Source organism: Spermophilus citellus (assembly GCF_964194105.1).
Source record: "Spermophilus citellus genome assembly, chromosome: 8".
NCBI lineage: Eukaryota > Metazoa > Chordata > Mammalia > Rodentia > Sciuridae > Spermophilus > Spermophilus citellus.
The window spans coordinates 104,584,616-104,605,547 of NC_138189.1; the positions used below are offsets into that span (position 1 = coordinate 104,584,616).

The window sequence follows — 20,932 nt, forward strand, 5'->3', positions numbered from 1 at the left end:
AAAAGGTCACTGTTTGACAAATGTTCTTGTGTTTTTACAGTTTGATATTTAAAAACTGAAAAATGTATCATGAATTGATATATAAACTATAATGAAATTGTATGACTATAAAAACAGTATGAGCTCTTTTATGTAAATACATACAAACTCATAGAATTCAACACAAATATTATCAATATTTATTTCTGGACAGGGCACTCTGTTGTATTATAATTTTATTCTTAGAATATTGTCTATTCTTTAAATGTTCTACAATGCAACATACTTTCTTTCTATAAGAAAAAAACTTTAAAAAATGAGCTTTATGATTCCATGCTTGATAAACCAGCTCTACTCCAACCAAAATTTTATCATTAGGAGAAAATAGTATCAAAATAGTTTCCTGCCAGGGTTAAAAATGGTTCATGTCCTCAGATATTAAAACAATGTGGGACCATAAAATGTTACTACTGACCTTTTGGAATAATTGGAATAATACTTTTAAATCTAAATCAGTTGTCTCTCTCAGAATATATTTGTCTTTGAGGGGTTGGTATGAAATAGGACTTTATTTAATGGAAGCAGACAGCATCTAGCACTAAAGCAATTCTGGAACAATGCTGAGTTCATCATTTAAAAGCCCTTTAACATTGGTTAAGTGACTTCTTATGCTCAGAGGTTCAGTTTCCTTACCTGAAAAATAATTGTAGATACTGATACCTAATTTCTAGTGATAAAATATGAAATCCACATGCCTGGTTTAGTTAAGGCACCCAGCAGTCATTGATAGCAACAAAAGGGATGATGGTGAAAATAATAATGATGATGATGATGATGATAATAATAATAATAATAATAATAATAATAATAATAAAGGCTAACAAAACAGTAAGCCCTAACATGTACCAGTGACTGTTATGGTGTTTCCCAGAATTAGTGTGTTTTACCCTTGTATTAACCCTCTATTCTTCTTCTTAGTTCATTTTGCACTCCTTTTTCACAAGGAAGTGAAAAACATATATTCCTTACTGAAGTTCACATTTGTACTCGTGAGAATTGTAATAGCAGCAGTAGCCAGTAGCAGTATCAAAGAGGATAATTAAACCTACAAAACCATTGATTGCAACTACATAACAATAGAAATTTTCTATTTTGTTTGGCTACTAAAACTACATGGATTCCAGGATGATGTTCCAATAATGAATGAGTATTTATCTTGTTAAAGATGATGACCTAAGGATAACATTGATATGTTCTTCATATTTTATAAAAGCTTATTTTTTTCATGGGTATATTGGGTTCTTTAGCTAGACTGGTGTGGGAACACCTGTTGGCTAGGGCCCTATCTGTAGTGTTCACCCTACACTCCCTTTCCTGAGCCACATGTGTTTAATTGCTTATTACTGCTGTAAACATTACTAGAAATACTATGGGCTTTAAAGCAACATAAGCCAGGCACAGTGGTGCAGACCTGTAATCCCAGTGACTCAGGAGACTGAAACAGGAGGATCACAAGTTCAAAGCCAGCCTCAGCAACTAAGCAACAACCTAAGGAACTTAGTAAGACTCCATCTCAAAATAAAAATAAAAAGGACATGGGATGTGGCTCAGTGGTTAAGCACCCCTAGGTTCAATCTTCAATACCAATAATAATGATAGTAATAATAAAGCAACATAAGTCTATTATCTTAACATTTCTGGACACTGGTAACAAGGGTCACACTAGGCTAAAATAGAAATATTGGCAGGGTTCATTTTGGAGGCTATAGGGAGCAATCTGTTTAATTGCATTCTTCAATTTTTAGAAGGTATGGAAGTCCATGATTTGTGGCCCCATTCCTCCATATTCAAGCCAGAAATACTGGCCCAAGTCTTTCTCGTCATGCCACTTCTCTGCTTTTCCATCTTCTGCTTCCCTCTAAGGACTCTGAAATAATACTAATATAGACAATTCATGAAAATCTCCCATCAGCTACTTAGCAATTTCTGTGTGTGTGTTTTATTTGTTCTAATTAATTATACGTAGAATGCATTTTTACATATCATACATACATGGAGAATAATTTCTCATTTTTCTGGTTGTATATGATGTAGAATCACACCACTCTTATAGTCATATATGTACATATGGTAATCATGTCTGACTCTACCCCCATACCCCCTGCCCTCCCTTCACTCCTCTCTGCCCAATCCAAAGTACCTCTATTTTTCCCTAGCATCTCCCTTACTGTAAGTTAGCATCTGCATATCAGAGAAAACATTCAGCCTTTGGCTTTCTGGGATTGACTTATTTTGCTTAGTATGATATTCTCTAGCACCATCCATTTACCAGCAAATGCCATAACTTCATTCTTCTTTAAGGCTGAGTAATATTCCATTGTATATACACCACATTTTCTTTATCCATTTACCTGTTGAAGGGCAGTCAGGTTGGTTCCACAACTTAGCTATTGTGAATTGAGCTTCTATAAACATTGATGTGGCTGCATTATTGTGGTATTCTGATTTTAATTCCTTTGGGTATAAACTGAGGTGTGGGATAGCTGGGTCAAATGGTGGTTCCATTCCACATTTTACTGCTTTCCATAATGGTTGCACCAATTTGCCATACCACCTGCAGTGTATGAGTGTGCCTTTTCCCCCACATGAGTGTACCTTTTCCCCCACATCCTTGCCAACATTTATTGTTGCCTATCTTCTTGATGCTTGCCATTCTGACTGGAGTTAGATGAAGTCTTAGTTTTGATTTGCATTTCTCTAGCTAATTAGCAATCAATCCCATTCAGAACCTTAATTTCCCTTTGTCATCTAACCTGACACATTCATGGGTTCAGGAATTAGGATACAGAAGTTTCTGAAGAATTCTGTTGACCACAACATCTGAACACTGCTTCCAGCTCTAGCTCTTCTCTCTTCATCCTGAAGCCCTCTGATGTAAAACAGACAAATGTGCATGGCATTTTCTGTTTCGATTCACACTGTGTTCTTGGGATCATCCTAATTAAATAGCTTAAATAATCATTGCTTAGATTTTCTATCAAGTCAAAGACAACGATGCATCAAAAGAATTTCCTAAGTCAATTAATGAGGGTTTGAAAATTCCTCTGAGGATGCGAAACATTATGCATGGGTAAGTTAGTAGCATTGAATTCTTAACTTTTTATTACTAACATTTTAGAGTATATTTTAGTCACATCTACATTACAGCTTTCGTGATTTTTAAATATCTTATTGGAGTCATTAAAGACACGGTGTTTCTAGCATCATATTTTAGATATTTCACTTCCTGTTTCTTCATTCACCTCCATGAACCTTGAAATAGCAAAATTTTCTTTTTTTCTATGATGGTTTGGAAACTGTGCTTGTCTGTTCTAGTAAAGAATGCACAGGTAACAAAATAGTCTTTTACGCTGTACCTTTTTCTAATAAAACAATTCCTATTGTATTTATTAGAAAAAAAATAGAAATGAACACGTGGACAGAATAACTTCCTGGTATGGGTGTATATACACATTTATGCATGAACGAAATGAGTTTATTTCAGAGAGACATACAGGGGTTACTGGGACAGGTTTTGGATTCAGTCTGTCCTGGATTCAAAAATCCAGCTGCATTATTCATTAGTTACATGGCCTGAAAGGAATAATTCTCTTCTCTGTACCCACATTCCTTGCTTATAACACATGGATAACATCTCCAGTGAAATTGGCTGCTGTGAGAATTAAGGGTGATAAAAGTTTGGAGAGCATTTGCCATTGTGACTGACATCTGTATGTACTAAGTGAAAGTTCATTCAACCTGGGGAAACTGAAATCCTCATTTTCTAGTGGGTGGGGTGCAAATTCTTGGAGACACAGCAATAGGGAGTCCAGGAGGGAGAAAGTCAGTCCCCTTAGAATATCTCTCCATCAAAGACACTGTTGGAGCTCTTGCAACTCCATGAACTTCAGCATCATCAAAGGAGAGTAAGCTAATATGCTTGGAGCCCATCCATAGTCATAATTTTTTTCAACACAATTTTACTTTCAATCTGTATATCTGTATGGTCACCTTCCATTTATGGCATGTGGTAACCGTTCCTCACTTATGGTAGTGATACAAAATATTTCTTTTTTTTTTTTTTTTTAATATTTTTTTTTTTAAAGAGAGAGTGAGAGAGGAGAGAGAGAGAGAGAGAGAGAGAGAGAGAGAGAGAGAAGAGAATTTTTTTTTTTAATATTTATTTTTCAGTTCTCGGCGGACACAACATCTTTGTTGGTATGTGGTGCTGAGGATCGAACCCGGGCCGCACGCATGCCAGGCGAGCGCGCTACCGCTTGAGCCACATCCCCAGCCCACAAAATATTTCTTTAAAATACATTTAAGGTAAAAAAAAAATCAGCCAAAAAATTTTTTTTAAACAAGAGAATAGGCAAAAGAGTAAAAAAAAAAAAAATCAGGAAAGGTCTTATGAGAATGACCGAAACTTCCAAAGCACTTCTCAGGGGACTCTATTTATAGTGCTTTCTGAAAATGAGTGGTGACTTTCTGGAAGAGAGGTTATGCATCAGGACTCTCCCCCAGTTAGACACTCAGCTGTTGCCTTCCCCTGCTAATTATTTCTTATGATTCCACTATTCACACCTCTGCGAGTTTAGGGTTTTTGAGTCATCTGAGGTTAAGGGGAAGATAAAATAAAATAGGATTGCTAAGCTTGTCCCATTCCTAGTTCACTTAAATAAGGTACATGAAGGCTACACCCACATTTTGTGTATCCTTGAACCCAGCACAGGAGAAGAATAAATATTTGAAGAATAAATGAATGCAGCATGAGTACCCTTGAATAGGATTATAGGGGCTTTAGTCCACCCTTTCTCAAGAATATCCTCAATGCGAATGTCTAGTGAAAATTTATTATCATTTCAACAGTGATCTTCTTTTAAGATAAGAAATATTAACTGAATCACTAACATGAATCAAGTATGCTCACAAGTAATGAATGTGATCCTCGGTGTACACAATGCCTGCTAGGCATCGGCAGGGTTGCCCAGCTTGAAGAATGTTAAGGTCAGTTGGTGACAGAGTCAAAATTTGATTTTCTGTTTAACTGATTTTGAATCGAGAGTCACAAAAATTTATTTCCATACTATTAAAACATATTCAGACTTTCTTTTGTCATACTTTCATACAGAAGATGACCTATTCTTCAATTGAATGAATCATTATGAATTTTGCATTTTTGAATGACACTTTACCAAAAAGCCACACAAATTATGTAGAAAATACATAAATATCAAATATATTAAAGCTACAAAGTGAATAAGCAAAACTATGGAATGTAAGCATAGAAAAATTAAAACCAAAACCAAAAAACCAATATTACTTATGCTTTTTGTCATTACATATTTCAATTATTTCATGTTTTATCATAGAAAAAACTAAAATATATTAATCTTTTAGATACACATAGAGATTTTTAGTTTAATTTGCTTTTAGACTCTAATCATCCTTTTCATCTTTATTTACCCTGGAAGATGTCCCAACTTGGTACACATTCTAAGTTATATTAAAAGTTTGTAGATAATCTAGTAAAAACAACAGACTTCTTTGTTATCTGATTAAAAGTTAATATCAATAAATGCTTTTAACTTATCTTTGTGGAAAAGACTCCATGAGTTCTTAAGGTTTTTTTTTTTTCATAATCAAAATGAGCTTTTCTGCCATCCAAACACATTTAAAAAGACTAGCAAAACTAGGGTTTTAATCCAAAAGTAGACATAAGGACTTTAAGTATGTCCAGAAACGCAGCATTCAGCCTACTCCAGAAGTGAGACATTCAGAAATGGCTATAACTATCCAGTTTCATAAACATGATTAGCTACCCTAATGTCACTCTGTGGTAGCTCATCAGCCAGTATCTATCAATGTACTTTTCTCTATTGAATTGATGTCAGGGTTTACCCCTTCCTTTAAAGAGCATCCAATCTATTTGCATAATAAGAGACATTGTCATATTAAGGTTGTTTCTACATGTTAAGCTATTCACCCTACAAAATGTAAAACTTACTGTCTAAGTTACTTGCATTTATATATTTGTTATTGTTTTCAGTAGAAAAATATTCCAACGAAAATTTGCTTAACAGTCTTAACAGACTCTTAACAGTCCATATGTTTCATGAATGTGTTTTACTGACAAACATTTCTAACAGTCACTCTAGTCAAATTATCCTAAATTTTGGAATGTTCTAAAGAATAAAATATCAATAATTAATCAATGAAATGTCACATAACTTATGTGATTGTTGACATACTAGCAGGTTCACATAGTCTAATAGAAAAACTCCTACAAAATCATTTGATCGGTTCAGATGCATATGCTACTTAAATATCAACCACATAAACATACACACCCCAAATATTCTTATACTTAGAATTCATTACACACACGCTTTACTAGTTGCATTTCACACATGTTATTTCTTTAATAGGTAGTGACCTTGGGATTTTCCTCATGTCTTCTTTAGGCCACCCCACAGTCATCCTACCTAAATAGTTGGAAACAATCAGAAATGAACTAGAGACTAGGGCATGCAGCCTATTCAGCCTAACAATGACATTTTCCATACTCTATCACCCCTCCAGTTTCTATTCTTACTTCCTTCTGTCTCACCCAATCAAAACAGGGCCATCAAGAACAGACCAGCACTTTATTTATTTATATTATTTTATGCACAGCACTAAGGAAAGCACAGCTAAAAGGGGTGCTACCAATCTTTGACTAAAAGAACCATCCTCCAAAGAACCGTCTATCATTTAATAGGGATGACCATTCAGTGAAAAAGAATTATTTCTCTGCCAGTGTTGAAGTAACAATGCATCCGTGATTAAGTGTGCTGTGAAACAATGTGTTAGAGGAAATTGCTGATGCATGGTTAGTTGCAGAATTTCTTAGATCACCTGAATATCCTAATATGCCTATTCAAAAACTTATTACACCACAGAAAACTTTTTCTAAGGAACACGTATGCCACATAATACAGTTTGGAGAACAGAGTACTAAAGAAATAAAGCCCTCCCAGAAGCACAAGTTCAAGTTCTTTGAGTATTGACCATAAGGTAAGAAAAGCAGGGTCTCCCTTTGTCTTGTCTCACATGGAGACTCACCTACTCACCTGGCAACAGCAATTACAAAGCCCCAAATCTGTTGCACATTTTACTGGATCTTTTTGCTGATGAAAACACACAAGGTATAGAGAGATCTGGTAACAAAGTTATCAAAAGTACTACAACTACTAAGGTATGCATCTATTTTTTTGTTTGTTTTAATTAGTTGTACATTACAGTAGAATGCATTTATGTACTTTGATATATCATATATAGATGGGATATAATTTCTCATTTTTCTGAGTATATATGTTGTAGAATCATATTGGTCATGTAGTCACATATATACATACAATAATAATGTGTGTTCATTTTACTATATTTCCTATCAGCACATCCCCTCTCTTTCCCTCCCATCTCCTACCCCTACCTAATCTAAGGTAACACTATTCTTCCCTAGTGCCCCATCCCACCGATAATTGTGAATTATCATCTGGATATTAGAGAAAACACTCAGCCTTTGGTTTTGTGGAATTGGCTTATTTCTCTCAGGATGATATTCTTCAATTTCAACCATTTACTGGCATCTATTTTATGCACCAGATTAGATTCTGAGGATCATAAGGTAATAAAATACTACAAATAAACACAACAAACATTTTAATGACTTCTATATTCTCCAAGGAAAAGTAGAAAAACAATATATTTTAATTGGTAACTTCTCTGTAGACTGGTCCTCATAAAAGACACAGAAAAGCTGTCTCTTTTTTCTTTTCATAATTAGAATTCTTCCTAATTGAACATGTTACTTAAAACTAGAAAGTTCCTGGAGGGAACCATACTATTCTGTTGGCCTTCAAAGTTCTAGGTGGGGTATTTTATGCCCTATAGATTTATACCCTAGTATAAATTCAGGCATCATTTAAACAGTTTTGAATATATCAGCAGAGCTTTACTTGTTCAACTTTATCAAATATTACTTTAACCTGTATGATGATATTAGAAATGCCTTTGTCACAAAGCTCACTAAGAGACTCTGACTCAACTCTACTAGTGTCCAATCCCTTTGTATGTGATGTCATTTGTTTTGTTATAGGGGGAAAATATGATACAGCTATAGATTGTATTGCCTTCAAAAATAAAGAAATGGAAAAAATCCACAGTCTTATTTAAAAATTATTTTTAAACCGAATTATATTATCAAAATGAGAAACTTTCTTTAAACATTAACTATTTTCCCTGAAGACAACTCATAATTTCACATATAATACCTTATAATTTGTTTTTATAGCAGATCATAGGTTCAATTTGTAGCCAAGATACATATGTTTGAAAAATTATGGTGTTCCACATAGTGATGAGAAAATTAATCAGGAGAATATGAAAGAATATTTATGTGAAGATCTCAGTCCAAATATTTATATATACATGACACAGAAGTGCAAATAATGAGCTATGTAAACACAGTCCTTCTAATAAACAGGACAGTTGAATATCACCTCATGGTTAAGGTAGTAATATTTACTGTTTCTAAGTACCTGCTATGTGTTCTCCAGACAATTTACATACATAATTACATTGTATCAACAATGGACCTATAAAGGATGTGGTAACCATTTCAGATATAAAGAAGTCAAATTTTAGAATAGGTAAGTAATTTTCTCAAAGTCATACAAGTCACAGATCCCATATAAGAATCTAGATATCAGTATAACCAGCCCACAAATGTGAATACAAGTTGGGGCTTTAGATACCTTTTAAAATTAAGTTAGTTATCTTAAAAAAAAACATAGTAAGGCAGGGGGAAACTAGGAGATTAATTTGACTAGTCTGGAATACAAAGGATAATCTTGACATAATTGACACTGCAGTTCTATATACCTATCCAAAGATACGTTTTTAAGATTCCTCAAAAAAAGGCACCAGATTTTTTTAGTGCCTTATACAATTTATATTAACTAATAAAAATTAGGTATTTTCCCTCTCATGGTTTCAAAACAGAGAAAATTTCCAGTGAATGATAAAATGGGATGAATTTTTGGATAAACTATAACATTAAAAAGACATTTTAAATATAGAAAGCAATATCTTGTTACATTTGTTCACAGAACCACATTGGAAAAGTTCAACCTTCGTGTGATTGCAACATGAGTAAGTGGAAAGTCACCAACTCTCATTTGATTTAAATAAACCAAGTTACTATATTATTTCTTCTGAGACTTATCACCTTTTATAGACATAATTTTCTGCCCAAATTAATTCAATATAAGATTTACTGGCATATCAAAATTAATTCTCCCCAAATTAAAATAACCATATGCAATGAAATAAAATACATCTTATTTCTTTCCTTTCTTTCTTCTTCTTCTTTTTTTTTTTTTTTTTTTTTTTTTTTGGTACAATAGGAGTGGCTGAGGAGCCAGACATTCCTGGGGACTTGACACCACTATGTTCCTGGTGTCAACGTCAACTGTTGTTTCCCTTGCTTCCTGTTGGTGATTTAATTAGATCCCCTAGTGGGTTAGTTAGCAAAATAGTTCCTGGTAGCCCAGCAAAGAGATTGTTCCCAAATCCTTTACATCAACCATATAAAAACCTAATTCCCTATATTAAATTTATTTCTGCTTAAAATCAATCACTGCTTTCTATTAAATGTCTCTAAAACATGCGTTATACATCTCAATTGTTTCATTGGAGGGATTAGATAAAATAATCTTTTGTACATAAGTGGAAGAATAGAGGAATAAATGGTAGCCAAGACAATTATGAAAGATTGCTTGAAAGAACTTCCCTTAGCAGATACTGGCTTAGGAATAAGCAAATACACTAGTAGAACATCAAAAGAATAGAAAATCCAGGATATATTAAACATTCCTGCATATCAAAGGTAGTATTTTAAATCATTGGGAAGAGTGTGGTTCACTTAATAAATGCTGATTTTTTAACTAACTTCCTTTATTTAAAAAAAAAAATTAAGTTGGATTCCTGTTTCATGCTATGTACATAAGAAATTCTAGGCACATTAGCTATTCAACTATAAAAATTAAAATCTCAAGGAAAAAATGTAGAAAACTACATGTGTGACACAGGGGTTACAAACTCCTTTAGTAAAGACAAGAAATAGAAACTATGAAAAAAAGAATAAGCATATTTAACACAATGAGTGTTTAAAAATGTTCAATAGCAAGAAATATGATAATCAAAGTCATTTATGATAAATTAAGAAAAATATTTATAGTACATAAGATAATGTAATTATTCAACATGTTATCTTACAAATGTTTAAGACAAAATCATAATTTAAATATGATTAAATGATATGAATATATAATACACAAAAGATCAAACCAAATAACAAAAAAAACATAACAATACTCAGTTTCATGAGGAAAATGCTAATTAAAATAATAGTGAAACATCATTTGAAAATACCTGATTGGGATTTTTTAATTTATTCATTTATTTAATCTAATCGGTTATATGTGATAGGAGAATACTCTTCAATTCATTGAACACACATGGAGCATAATTTTTTGTTTCTCTGGTTGTACACATAGTAGAGTCACACCATTTGTGCAATCATACATGTACCTAGGGTAATGATGTCCATCTCATTCCACTATATTTTCTATCCCCCTTTGGCCAACCCTGATTGGAATTATGAATGGACCAGTAGTTTTTTCTAAACTGCTGGAGTAATTGTTAATTTTGCTAGCATTTTTATGAGAATAATCTGATAATATATATTCAATAATGCATCATTAGAGAGGAGAAAATTTCTAATCTATTTCACTAGAATATTTTTCTGAAAGTTGAGGGCTGTGCTATCTAACAGAAATATAATTCAAATAATAAATGCAAACAAAATATGTAATTTTACATTTCTAGCAACCATACTGCAACACTAACGTATTTAAAATCAATTTAATTATGCTTATGTATTATAATCCAACAAAGTTAATACGATAACATTTCAACATGCTGTATATATTATTGGGAGATTTTTCATTCTATTTTTTTTTTAGAGGTTTTGCCCATCAGCAGATAGAAAACATGTATAATCATAGGAAAAGTCTGCTTTCTACATCCTTAATATGGAATATGATTTGAGCTCACAATCCTTTATTGTTAAATTTTTATTTAAACAATTAATATGTAATAACAATTGCCTAAATTTGTAATGTAACCTACTTGAATGTAGTTTTATTTGGCAATACTCAGTCTCTTGTATTCAGACAGTTGTATAGATTTATTTATGGTTGGAGTTTTTTGTTGTTGTTGTTGTTGTTGTTTTTGTTTTTTTGGTGGGAGAGGCTACCAGGGATTGAACTCAGGGGCACTCGACCACTGAGCCACATCCCCAGCCCTATTTTGTATTTTACTTAGAGACAGGGTCTCACTGAGTTGTTTAGTGCCTCCCTATAGCTGAGGATGGCTTTGAATTGGAGATCCTCCTTTCTTTGCCTCCCAAGCCGCTGGGATTACAGGCATGGTGAGCATGATTGGATATAATTAAGTGATTATGATGGAAAAAGAGATAGATCAGGGAGTCAAAGTATATGTAGGGGTGGGATTATAAAGATACACGGATTCCAACTTGATAAAAAAGAAGGGAGGATCTATAGCATGTAAAGCTAAGTAATATTTTTACACGGTGACAATTCAATATTTTCACAAAAGAAATATCAGTTATTTAGTTTTCATTAAGATCCATACCTCTCCCCCTGTTTAAAAGAGAGAGAGAGAGAGAGAGAGAGAGAGAGAGAGAGAGAGAGAGAGAGAGAGAGAGAGGAGAGGAGAGGAGAGGAGAGGAGAGGAGAGGAGAGGAGAGGAGAGGAGAGGAGAGGAGAGGAGAGGAGAGGAGAGGAGAGGAGAGGAGAGGAGAAGAGAAGAGAAAGAAGAGAAGAGAAGAGAAAAGGAAGAAGAAGAGTTCCAGGAACATAGAAGAAAAAATAGAAAAGGAGAGAGAAAAATGCAATAGAAATATGTAAACACACCAGAAAAAAACACACATAAAATGGATTCTTAATGGAGTTTATGGAAGTCTTCTCTGAAAGTTTTCATAAGGGGAAAAAAATCCCCTTTGCTATGATCTCATAAGCTTTTGAGTACAATTAAATTACAGTAGTACTACTGATGTTGAAAATAAAAATGAAAAAAATTTGTCAAAGCCAGTTTTCCTCCATCTGCTCTTGTGACAGCTACGTGACCAAATGTGTCTACAGCGTGTACACATCCTCCTCTATCTTGACTCTTTGCTTTATTCTCATCTGGCTAATCCCCTCTGCAGAGCTACTTACTTCTCTCCCTAAGGTCATCTCCAAATTTCAGGATGCCAAATCTACTGACAAAACTTCAATCCTCAATTTGCTTGACCTTCTTCTGCCCAGTTTACAACGTTTACCTTCCTGAAACATCTATTTCTGAATTCTTGCTCTCATACTGGTGTTTTCCTTCATTTTAACCTGTATTAGTCATACCGTGAAACTAACACTTAAATGCTTACTCCCCAGGCACAGTGGTACATGACTGTTATCCCAGTAGCTGGAGAGGCTGAGGCAGAGGAATCTGGAGTTCAAAGCCAGCCTCAGCAATTTAGCCAGACCCTAAGCAACTTTGCTAGACCCTGTCTCTAAATAAAATATAAAAAGGTCTGGGGCCAGGCGCAGTGGCACACACCTGTAATCCCAGCTATTTGGAAGGCTGAGTCAGGAGAATCATGAGTTCAAAGCCAGCCTCGGCAACCATAAGGCACTAAGCAACTCAGTGAGACCCTGTCTCTAAGTAAAATACAAAATAGAGCTGGGGATGTGACTCAGTGGTCCAGTGCCCCTGAGTTCAATCCCTGATACTAAAGGAGGAAAAAAAAGAGGTCTGGGGACCTGGCTCAGAGGTTAAGAACCTCATACAATAAATAAATAAAAATAAAAAAATTAAACTTTATTTTCTGCACGTCTCTATCCTGAGTCATCTTTTCTTTCTACTGTAAATTTTCTCTGAATTATTCAGTTGCAGTTTCAAATGCTATATTTCCCCCAATGTTGTATCTATAGCCTAAATTGCCTTTCTGATAGCCCAAGCCCTAACATCAAACCCCTTACTTGACATCTCAACCGAAATACTTCTCAGGCTCCTCAAATGTAACTTCTGAAATTGAAATCTTGATCTTTTTTCATGACCTCCCAGTTCCTTCCTGATCTGTCAATCCTTTCCACTGGAATGAATGACAACTGCACCATCCTTCTGCTTTTCTGTGCCATAAGCATAATAGTTCCTCTTCCCATCTCTTTCCTCCCCAGGTCTCAGATCTACTGTGTCACAAAAGTTATGTAGGCAATAGGTTTTAATAAGTCATCCACTTCTTGCTCTCTTTGGTCAGTAAACTTCTAATTGATTGCCATCTTCCATTGCAGCACTCTTCATTATGACAATAGTAGCTGATGTGCTCTTCTAAGAACAAAAAGCTAATCAAGGCCTCCCTCTGCTTAAAACTCAAGATCTACCCATTATACAGAGGAAACTTTCAACACATGTCTATGCAATTTAGCTTTTTTCTGCAAATCTTCCCCTCATCGTTGTAACACTGTGAGTTTAAATTTGTCATATTATAACGTTGGTTTTGTCACTCGGAGCCTCATTTCTTTACCCCCTTCATTGGTCATACCTGAACTTATTTATTTATATCTCTACAGTTTAGCAAAAATCAAACTGAATTCTGATTTGTTTTATAAGGTGATCACAAATCCCTTTATTAAAATATTATTACTTAATAAGGATACTATACTCTCTATTACAGAAAAAAAAATTGCTGGTAAAGGACTAAATCTCTGAAGTAAAATACTTAAATCACTTCAGACTGATATTAACCCACTGGCATTGTATGTAAAGTCTTCATAATGGGCCTGTCAGTGATGCCATTTTTCTTCATATGCCAAGAGGAATGAGATAATTTCTAGAAAATTATGTTACATTTATATCTCCTCTTCCTCTTTTGCTATGATAAATGTCCCAACCATTCATTCACTCCATATACTGAAATTTAAACAGACTTTAAAAATTTCCCATCAGGACATAATACATTTTTCAAACAAACAAAACCATCCTGTTAAAAATGGAAAATGTTATACTATTGTTATAACTTTATAACTGCACAATTCAGAACTCTAAGCATCTGATGACTCACAATATTAACCTTTACGTGGATGTATACCTTGTCAACTCTAGGCACTTAAGTTTCAAGGCTTAAAAATAACTGTATGGACTTTCTTCAAACTCCAGTAATAAAGCCAGGAAACTCCAAATATTCTTACCTGGAGGATCACTGGACTGACTTACACTGTATCCTTAGTGCACTAAAGGAAAAAAACTTAATTCTCAGATTGCTTAATTTTTAGTGGAAGATACATGGAGGACATCATTTTATCAAAGACAACAACTTTCTAAAAAGGAAGACACCAGTGGGAAGAGAATTGTCCGTTTTTGATAAATAAAGGTATTCTAGCTCTAATACTCCTCCCACCCCTTCCTACAATTGAAGGTAGTTTCATGGCAAAAAAAAAAAAAAAAAAAAAAAAAAAACAAAAAAAAAAACCCAAGTGCATCTGGGTCATACATAGTCTGGCATTAGAACATCAAAAATTCCCTATTCTCTCCTTCTTTCAGACCTCCTCAATCCTTCCATCACAGCTTCTAATTATAACCACCTTTCATATAAGGCAACTGGCTGTCAGATCAAATGTTGATCTTTTACCAACAACAATCTTATTACCCTTTTCTTCTTCGTCTTTTTAAAATATGCACCTTTATTGCAGTAAAAATGACATATAATCACTAGCAAATATTGAAAGCATACAATTTGCTAAGCGTTGTCAGATGTATGTCTGTGAAGCCATCACCATAATGAGGCTAATAAATATTTATCACCACTAAATTTCCTTGTGTCCTTTGATATTCCCTTACCCTCTTCTTTTAAAAGAAAGATGAGCTTAATTGAGGCCAAGGAATCTACAGAAGAACAACTACACATCATTGGCCATAAAGCAGTCAGTGGGCTGGTTGTCTCTGAATCAAGCATCTATTCTTGGCCTCCAAGTCGATTTCTGGGAATCTGAATGATTTAACATTCTTTATGGATGTGGAATGACAGGACGTGGTAAAGGTACAATTTCTAAGTTACAGGTAAATGCCCAGAATATGAAAGTTCTAAGCATGTATTGAAAAACGGTAAGAGATAATTAAGGAAATATCTCATTAAATTAAAACCAAAGTAAATGTTTGCCTTAATTTTACCTCACTTTTTCCATAGTTACCTAATAATGCATTTATCTGCTAAGATTATAAACTGTACTTAAGTCCAAATAAAATGAATAAAACTTGGAGATTCTTCACACATTAACAAGACATATTCTATAGTTGTCACTCCTGTGATTTTGCAGAATTAAAACCTTTGTGATTCTTCATTGTGTCCTAAAAAAAAAAAAACCATGGTGACTTAGAAGTTTCAACTTCAACAATCTGAAAACTTTCATAGGTGAAAGAACACAAATTGTTAAATATTTTCATATAATTATACTGAAAAATGAATTTCTTTTTTTAATATATATTTTTTTGGTTGTAATTAGACACAATACCTTTATTTTAATATTGTGCTGAGGATTGAACCCAGGGCCTCACACATGCTATGCAATCACTCTATCACTGAGCCACAACCTGAGCCCCCAGAAAAATGAATTTTTTATACTGAATAGGAACTACTCTTCTGATGTTCACCCTTATCAAGGTAACATGATGTTCATTCACATAAAGTAAAAACACAATAAATAATCACTATTAAAAGGAGGTCAGAATTTCAAGTGGCCTTGACACTATTTTGTTCCTCTGAATAAAGACACAATCTATGGCTAAAAAGAAATGGGAATATTGATTTTGACCTCTGTTCTCAGGGTCTGTTAGATCAAAAGAAAAAGAAGTTGGTGGAGAAGGAGGAAGAGGAACAGGAGGAGGAAAAGAAAGAGGAGAAGCAGGAGGGGAGAAGGGAAACATGGAGGAAAATGAGAAGGAATAAAGTAAAAGGACTTTTAAGCCAGGAACTGTTCTTGTTATTTTGTGATATGTTCTTATAATCTACAGCACATAACACATATACAAATGAGGCGATGGAAATTGCTAACATGGAGAAGTGGCAGAGAAGCTTAAAAGAAAGGAAAATATGACATACTACATAATAAAACATAACTTATTTTAATAAAATTGATACAAAGAAAATTTTATAAATGACTACAAGTCACTGAAGAATTACTTATCATGATTACAAAGGGAAACTATCTTTCTGAATTACTCCAGTGCAGAAAACTTGGAAATGACAAAGAAATTTCTAAAAACCTCATTATTTTCCTCTAAGTGACAAACAAACCCAGGAGGGAAATAATTCCACACAATATCTGATATTTTTCACCACCTGGGCTCTCTCAATGTCTGTAGTAAAACTTGTATTCCATTCTTACTATTTAATAGAGACAGAATTATAAGGCAAATAATAGCAATTCTAAATAATAACCTCTGTAAATGCTTGCCCTTCCTAATCCTATTTCATATTTGTCACCAAAATCACTGTAAGATATTTTATAAATTGTGAAAAAAGGTAATAAAATAGTAACTGTAACATAAGTCATTAGGTAAAAGCCACTATTATTATTATTATTATTATTATTATTATTATTATTATTATTGGAATTGAACCCAGGGGTACTTTACCACTGAAGTGTATCCCCAGCTCCTTTTATTCTTTTATTCTGAGACAGGATCTCATTAAATTTCTGATAGTCTTGCTAAATTTCTGAGTCTGTTCTTGAACTTGCAAGCCTCCTGTGTCAGCCTGCCAAGTCACTGGAATTACAGGTGTGTGCCACCAAAGGCCAGCTTTAACAGCCATTAAATCTTTAAAAACGTGATTTCTATTTGACAGGAATAATGCTCCTTACTTTAGAGTGCAATATTTTTTTTAATCCAGTGGTAAATATCTTGGTAAAATAGATTCTTCATATCATACTATGAAGTATCCTATAATTTTTGTTTTTAATACTTATTTTTTTCACAAATATTTATATATTATCTAAATTGAGTTACACTAATACTCTTTGACATGGGAAAATAGATCCTGACCTCATTTTGTCCTATTAAATTCCTGTTTTATTCTTTCCTGAAAATGCTCTTTAATTGAAGAAGCTTAAATCCTCCAATATTTAATCATATCACTCTATCATTAGTTTTTCTCATTGAGGATTGCTTTTCTTCTCTTCTCAGAACTGTACACATTCCCCCAAGGATATGACAGTGTCTTTACACAGGAAGTCACACCCCCTACAATGCTTTGATGTGGGAGCTTGATTGCTTCATTCATTAAGTTGTCTCGGCCAATATTAGGAAGTTTCTTGGTAAGAACATTACCTTTAATATGTAGTATGACACTATTGACCAATGACTTAAGAATTAAAATAATAATGTGTGTGAAGCAATGACTTTTTATGATGGCACCCTGAAAAGGACTTCACCTATATTTTCTCTTTTAATCCTTAAAACAACTTGCAAATATATGATCACCCAGATTTTTGCTTTTTAATAAACAACAGGGATGGTGACAGATGTAGTTATTTACCTAAGATCATAGAGCAGATAAGCAGTGAAGCTGGACTTGGGCCAGGCTGGTCACATCTGGAGCCCACCATTAGCTGGGGCCAAATCACTGCCATATCTACTCAGACGCATGCAGTAAAATTCCCTCTGCTAACTCAAGTTAACACCAGATATGCTGAGGTTTAAGCCTGAAATTTTTAGCAATTATATTTCTGAATTGTTCCATCTTATAGTGCAAATACTCTATAATCTCTCTCTATTTTTAAAATGTCAGCAGAAGTGACCTAATCAGAACCTTCTAGGCTAACCAAATGAAAGAACATTTTTGCCAGCCAACAGAGGGTAAGTGGAATATTTCCTCAGTAGGGCTAGTCTATGATCTTGGCTATGTTGGAATATTGGGGTTAAAAACAAAAAGCCTCAAATCTTCAAGGACTTCAAGATGGAGAGGAGAGACTTAGACAAAACACATTCCTCAAAAGCTAGGTATAAACATCCAATACATGGTAAGACAGATTATATATTAATTCTACTCCATGCTTTTTGTTTTTAAAATGTTACCATTTATTTTACTTTTATCTGAGGCATCAAATAATACCAATAAAAATATAAAAAGATTGGGGTAGGGAATAATCTGCACTTTACTAATAATACATTAACTCCTATGCCTCATAAAGGTAGCAGCTAAAATTAATGTTTAAAAAATCATTGATTTTGCAATGAAACAGAGGAAGAATCTCTCTTTTTAGTGGACAGTATCTAATTAAACATAAGCCAGGAAATACATTCTAATCAGAATTTTCATCCATTGTACCTCACCTTTAGTGTGTTTTAATATTGCCTATTGTATCTTTGCAGTACAAATTGATAGAGCTCTCTGATGGCAGTTCACACAGATGTGGTCACTAGGAGTCAGCCACTTACTGCTCTAAATATGGTTTCAAAGGCATGAAACCATGTTTCCCACTTTACACTTTCATTACTACTCTTATGATGAGATAAAAGGTAAAGTTTTAAGTTGTTACTCCTTGTGGGAAAATCCTATCTGGGTCTCAGTTTTATTTTCTCTAAAATGAGGTCAGTGGACTAACTGACCCCTGGTTGCCACATGAGACTTAAGTCTACACTGAGAAGAGAGAAAGAGTTCTCACAGAAGAACTCTCCCTTAAAAGGGGAGGGGGAATTATTAAGAACTTGTCTTAGAAGACTGCACATTTAAATAAGGTAGGTATTGGTTAGTGTCAAAAGGCTACTCATTGCAAGAAAAGTGTCATTCCCCCTAACCAAATAAGGAAGTAACTGAAACAAGTGATAAATATCAATTGAGAAGGGACAAAGGAGATGGGGAAAAGAATGATCAGTAGAATATAAAAGTTCTCAAGCTATTCTAAATAGCAAGTGTCTAGAAGGGTTACTTGAGTATCAGGTGAAATAAAAGCTGAAAGCCCTTTTCTAGAAAAACTGCTCAATTTAGAACAAATTGTGCCATCTTCTAATTGACCAAATTGTTAAACTGAAATTACAAAAGAGGTAACCTACTCAGGGTTCAAAAGAGTGTCCGGTTTATTTATAGAGGCTAAGCAAAGCTTGCTCTACTGAAGTTCATGTTAACCACAGTACTCAAGAACATCAATATCCAGTGTTTAAAATATTAAAATTTTCAGGTTTCATGGGCTCTAATTCCCTTTGTGTCATTTTTCATTGCCACAAATATATTTTCCGTTTTAACTGAAAAGCAAACTTTCAAATGTATTAAAATATACAGTAGCAAAAAGAAGAAGCAGTTAAAGCCAAAGTTACATTACTTAAAAATGTGAGTAAATGATAAGGAATTTAATCCTGCTCAACAAATTAACAGAATTTCATTCAGAGGCTGCATTTCTCACTATGAACATCTCCAATAATATTAATACCCTACTGAATTTTTTTAGTCTTTCCATATTGAGCACTTTTTATAATCAATGAACACTTTGCAAAAGCATTAGAAAATATTTCAGAAAGAAGTACAATTGCTTAACATCCATTGGAAAATGTAAATCCATTTATATAGTCAACCAAATTGACTGTCTTTTACCCAGTTAGTAGCCCGTACAGCGGTGGTAGAAGTTCTATGCACAAAGACCTGAGACCCAAGTCACAGGGCATCTCAGCGATTTACCTGGCTGGAATTTATAAGGTACTGTAGGTAATGGGCGATGCTACAAACGCGAGGTTTTGCTGATCATAGAATTTTAAGACTGCATGGCATGGAGCTTTAGCACATGTTGCAAAGAGATTTTAGAAACTCCAGGACACTGTCCAGGACGCTCTGCAAAGTTTTAGCTCCTCAGAAGTTGCAGATGCCAGTGGTTGCCCGCAGGCAGAACAGGAAGCGCACTCCCACCTGCTGGGTGCAGACTCCCCAACTGAGAAGCCAGAGGACACAAGAACCCCTCCTGGCTGCCGGGTAACGGGAGGAACGGGGAACGTTCTCAGTGGCCCGAGGGCAGTTATTGTCTAAGGGTGCCCCTTAGTCTCTGCAAAGTACCCAAAGTCATCCCGGACGCACCCCCATCCAGCCCCTCCGAACGCGAGAGCACCCACCTGGGGGCTGCAGGCCGGGGGCCGGCGGGTCCCGGCTCCCGCCCGCCTGGCCGGACGCTGCAGGCAGCATTGATGCGGACGAAGTCAGAGATCTGGGGATCGCAGCCCGCACGCCCGACTCTCGACTCTCGGCGAGCTCAGGTCTCGCTTCGCGCGCCTCCCCTGCCCGCTGCCCACCCGCCGCGGCTGTGGCCCAGGTCCCCGGAAACGCAGCCAGGGCTCAGGCCACAGGCCAGGGCTGGGCTTTGCTGGGTGCCCTGAGGAAGTGAAACCGTTCAGGGGCTTGCTCTTTCATCCCGTTTTCAGAAGTCTGCCTAGGTTTCTCATGATACTCCTGGGCCAATTTTTCTTACCTTTTTTTTTTTTTTTTTTTTTCACCCAGGGACTCTTGAGGCTCATGTCACCTGTGTTATCTGTGACTGTAGCTCTAACTCTTCTTGTGCATTCGAGGACTTCCATATTATTACCTCCACTTCTGGAAGAAATGAGGAATGCCTAAGGTGGACATTTGTTGGAAAGGGGGAATAGAGAAATACATGTAATTTTAAAAAATACTTTATTTTACTCAGACTTTCTGGATTAGGTTCATATGTTGTAAAGTGATGTAAATTCCATATATAAAACTTATTTCCTATCCCTTGCTCCAATTCAGAAG

At 34.9% G+C, this 20,932-nt stretch overlaps 1 protein-coding gene across 1 annotated transcript in view; it reads right to left on the bottom strand.

Moving 5' to 3' along the window:
* BANK1 (B cell scaffold protein with ankyrin repeats 1) overlaps positions 1-20,408 on the bottom strand; it is a 299,134-nt gene extending 278,726 nt beyond the window's left edge. Inside the window, exon 1 of the mRNA XM_081304567.1 lies at positions 20,278-20,408. Coding sequence (XP_081160693.1) covers positions 20,278-20,347 — 70 coding nt within the window. The 5' untranslated portion in view covers positions 20,348-20,408. The remainder of the gene's footprint in view (positions 1-20,277) is intronic.
* Between the last annotated feature and the right edge of the window lie 524 nt (positions 20,409-20,932).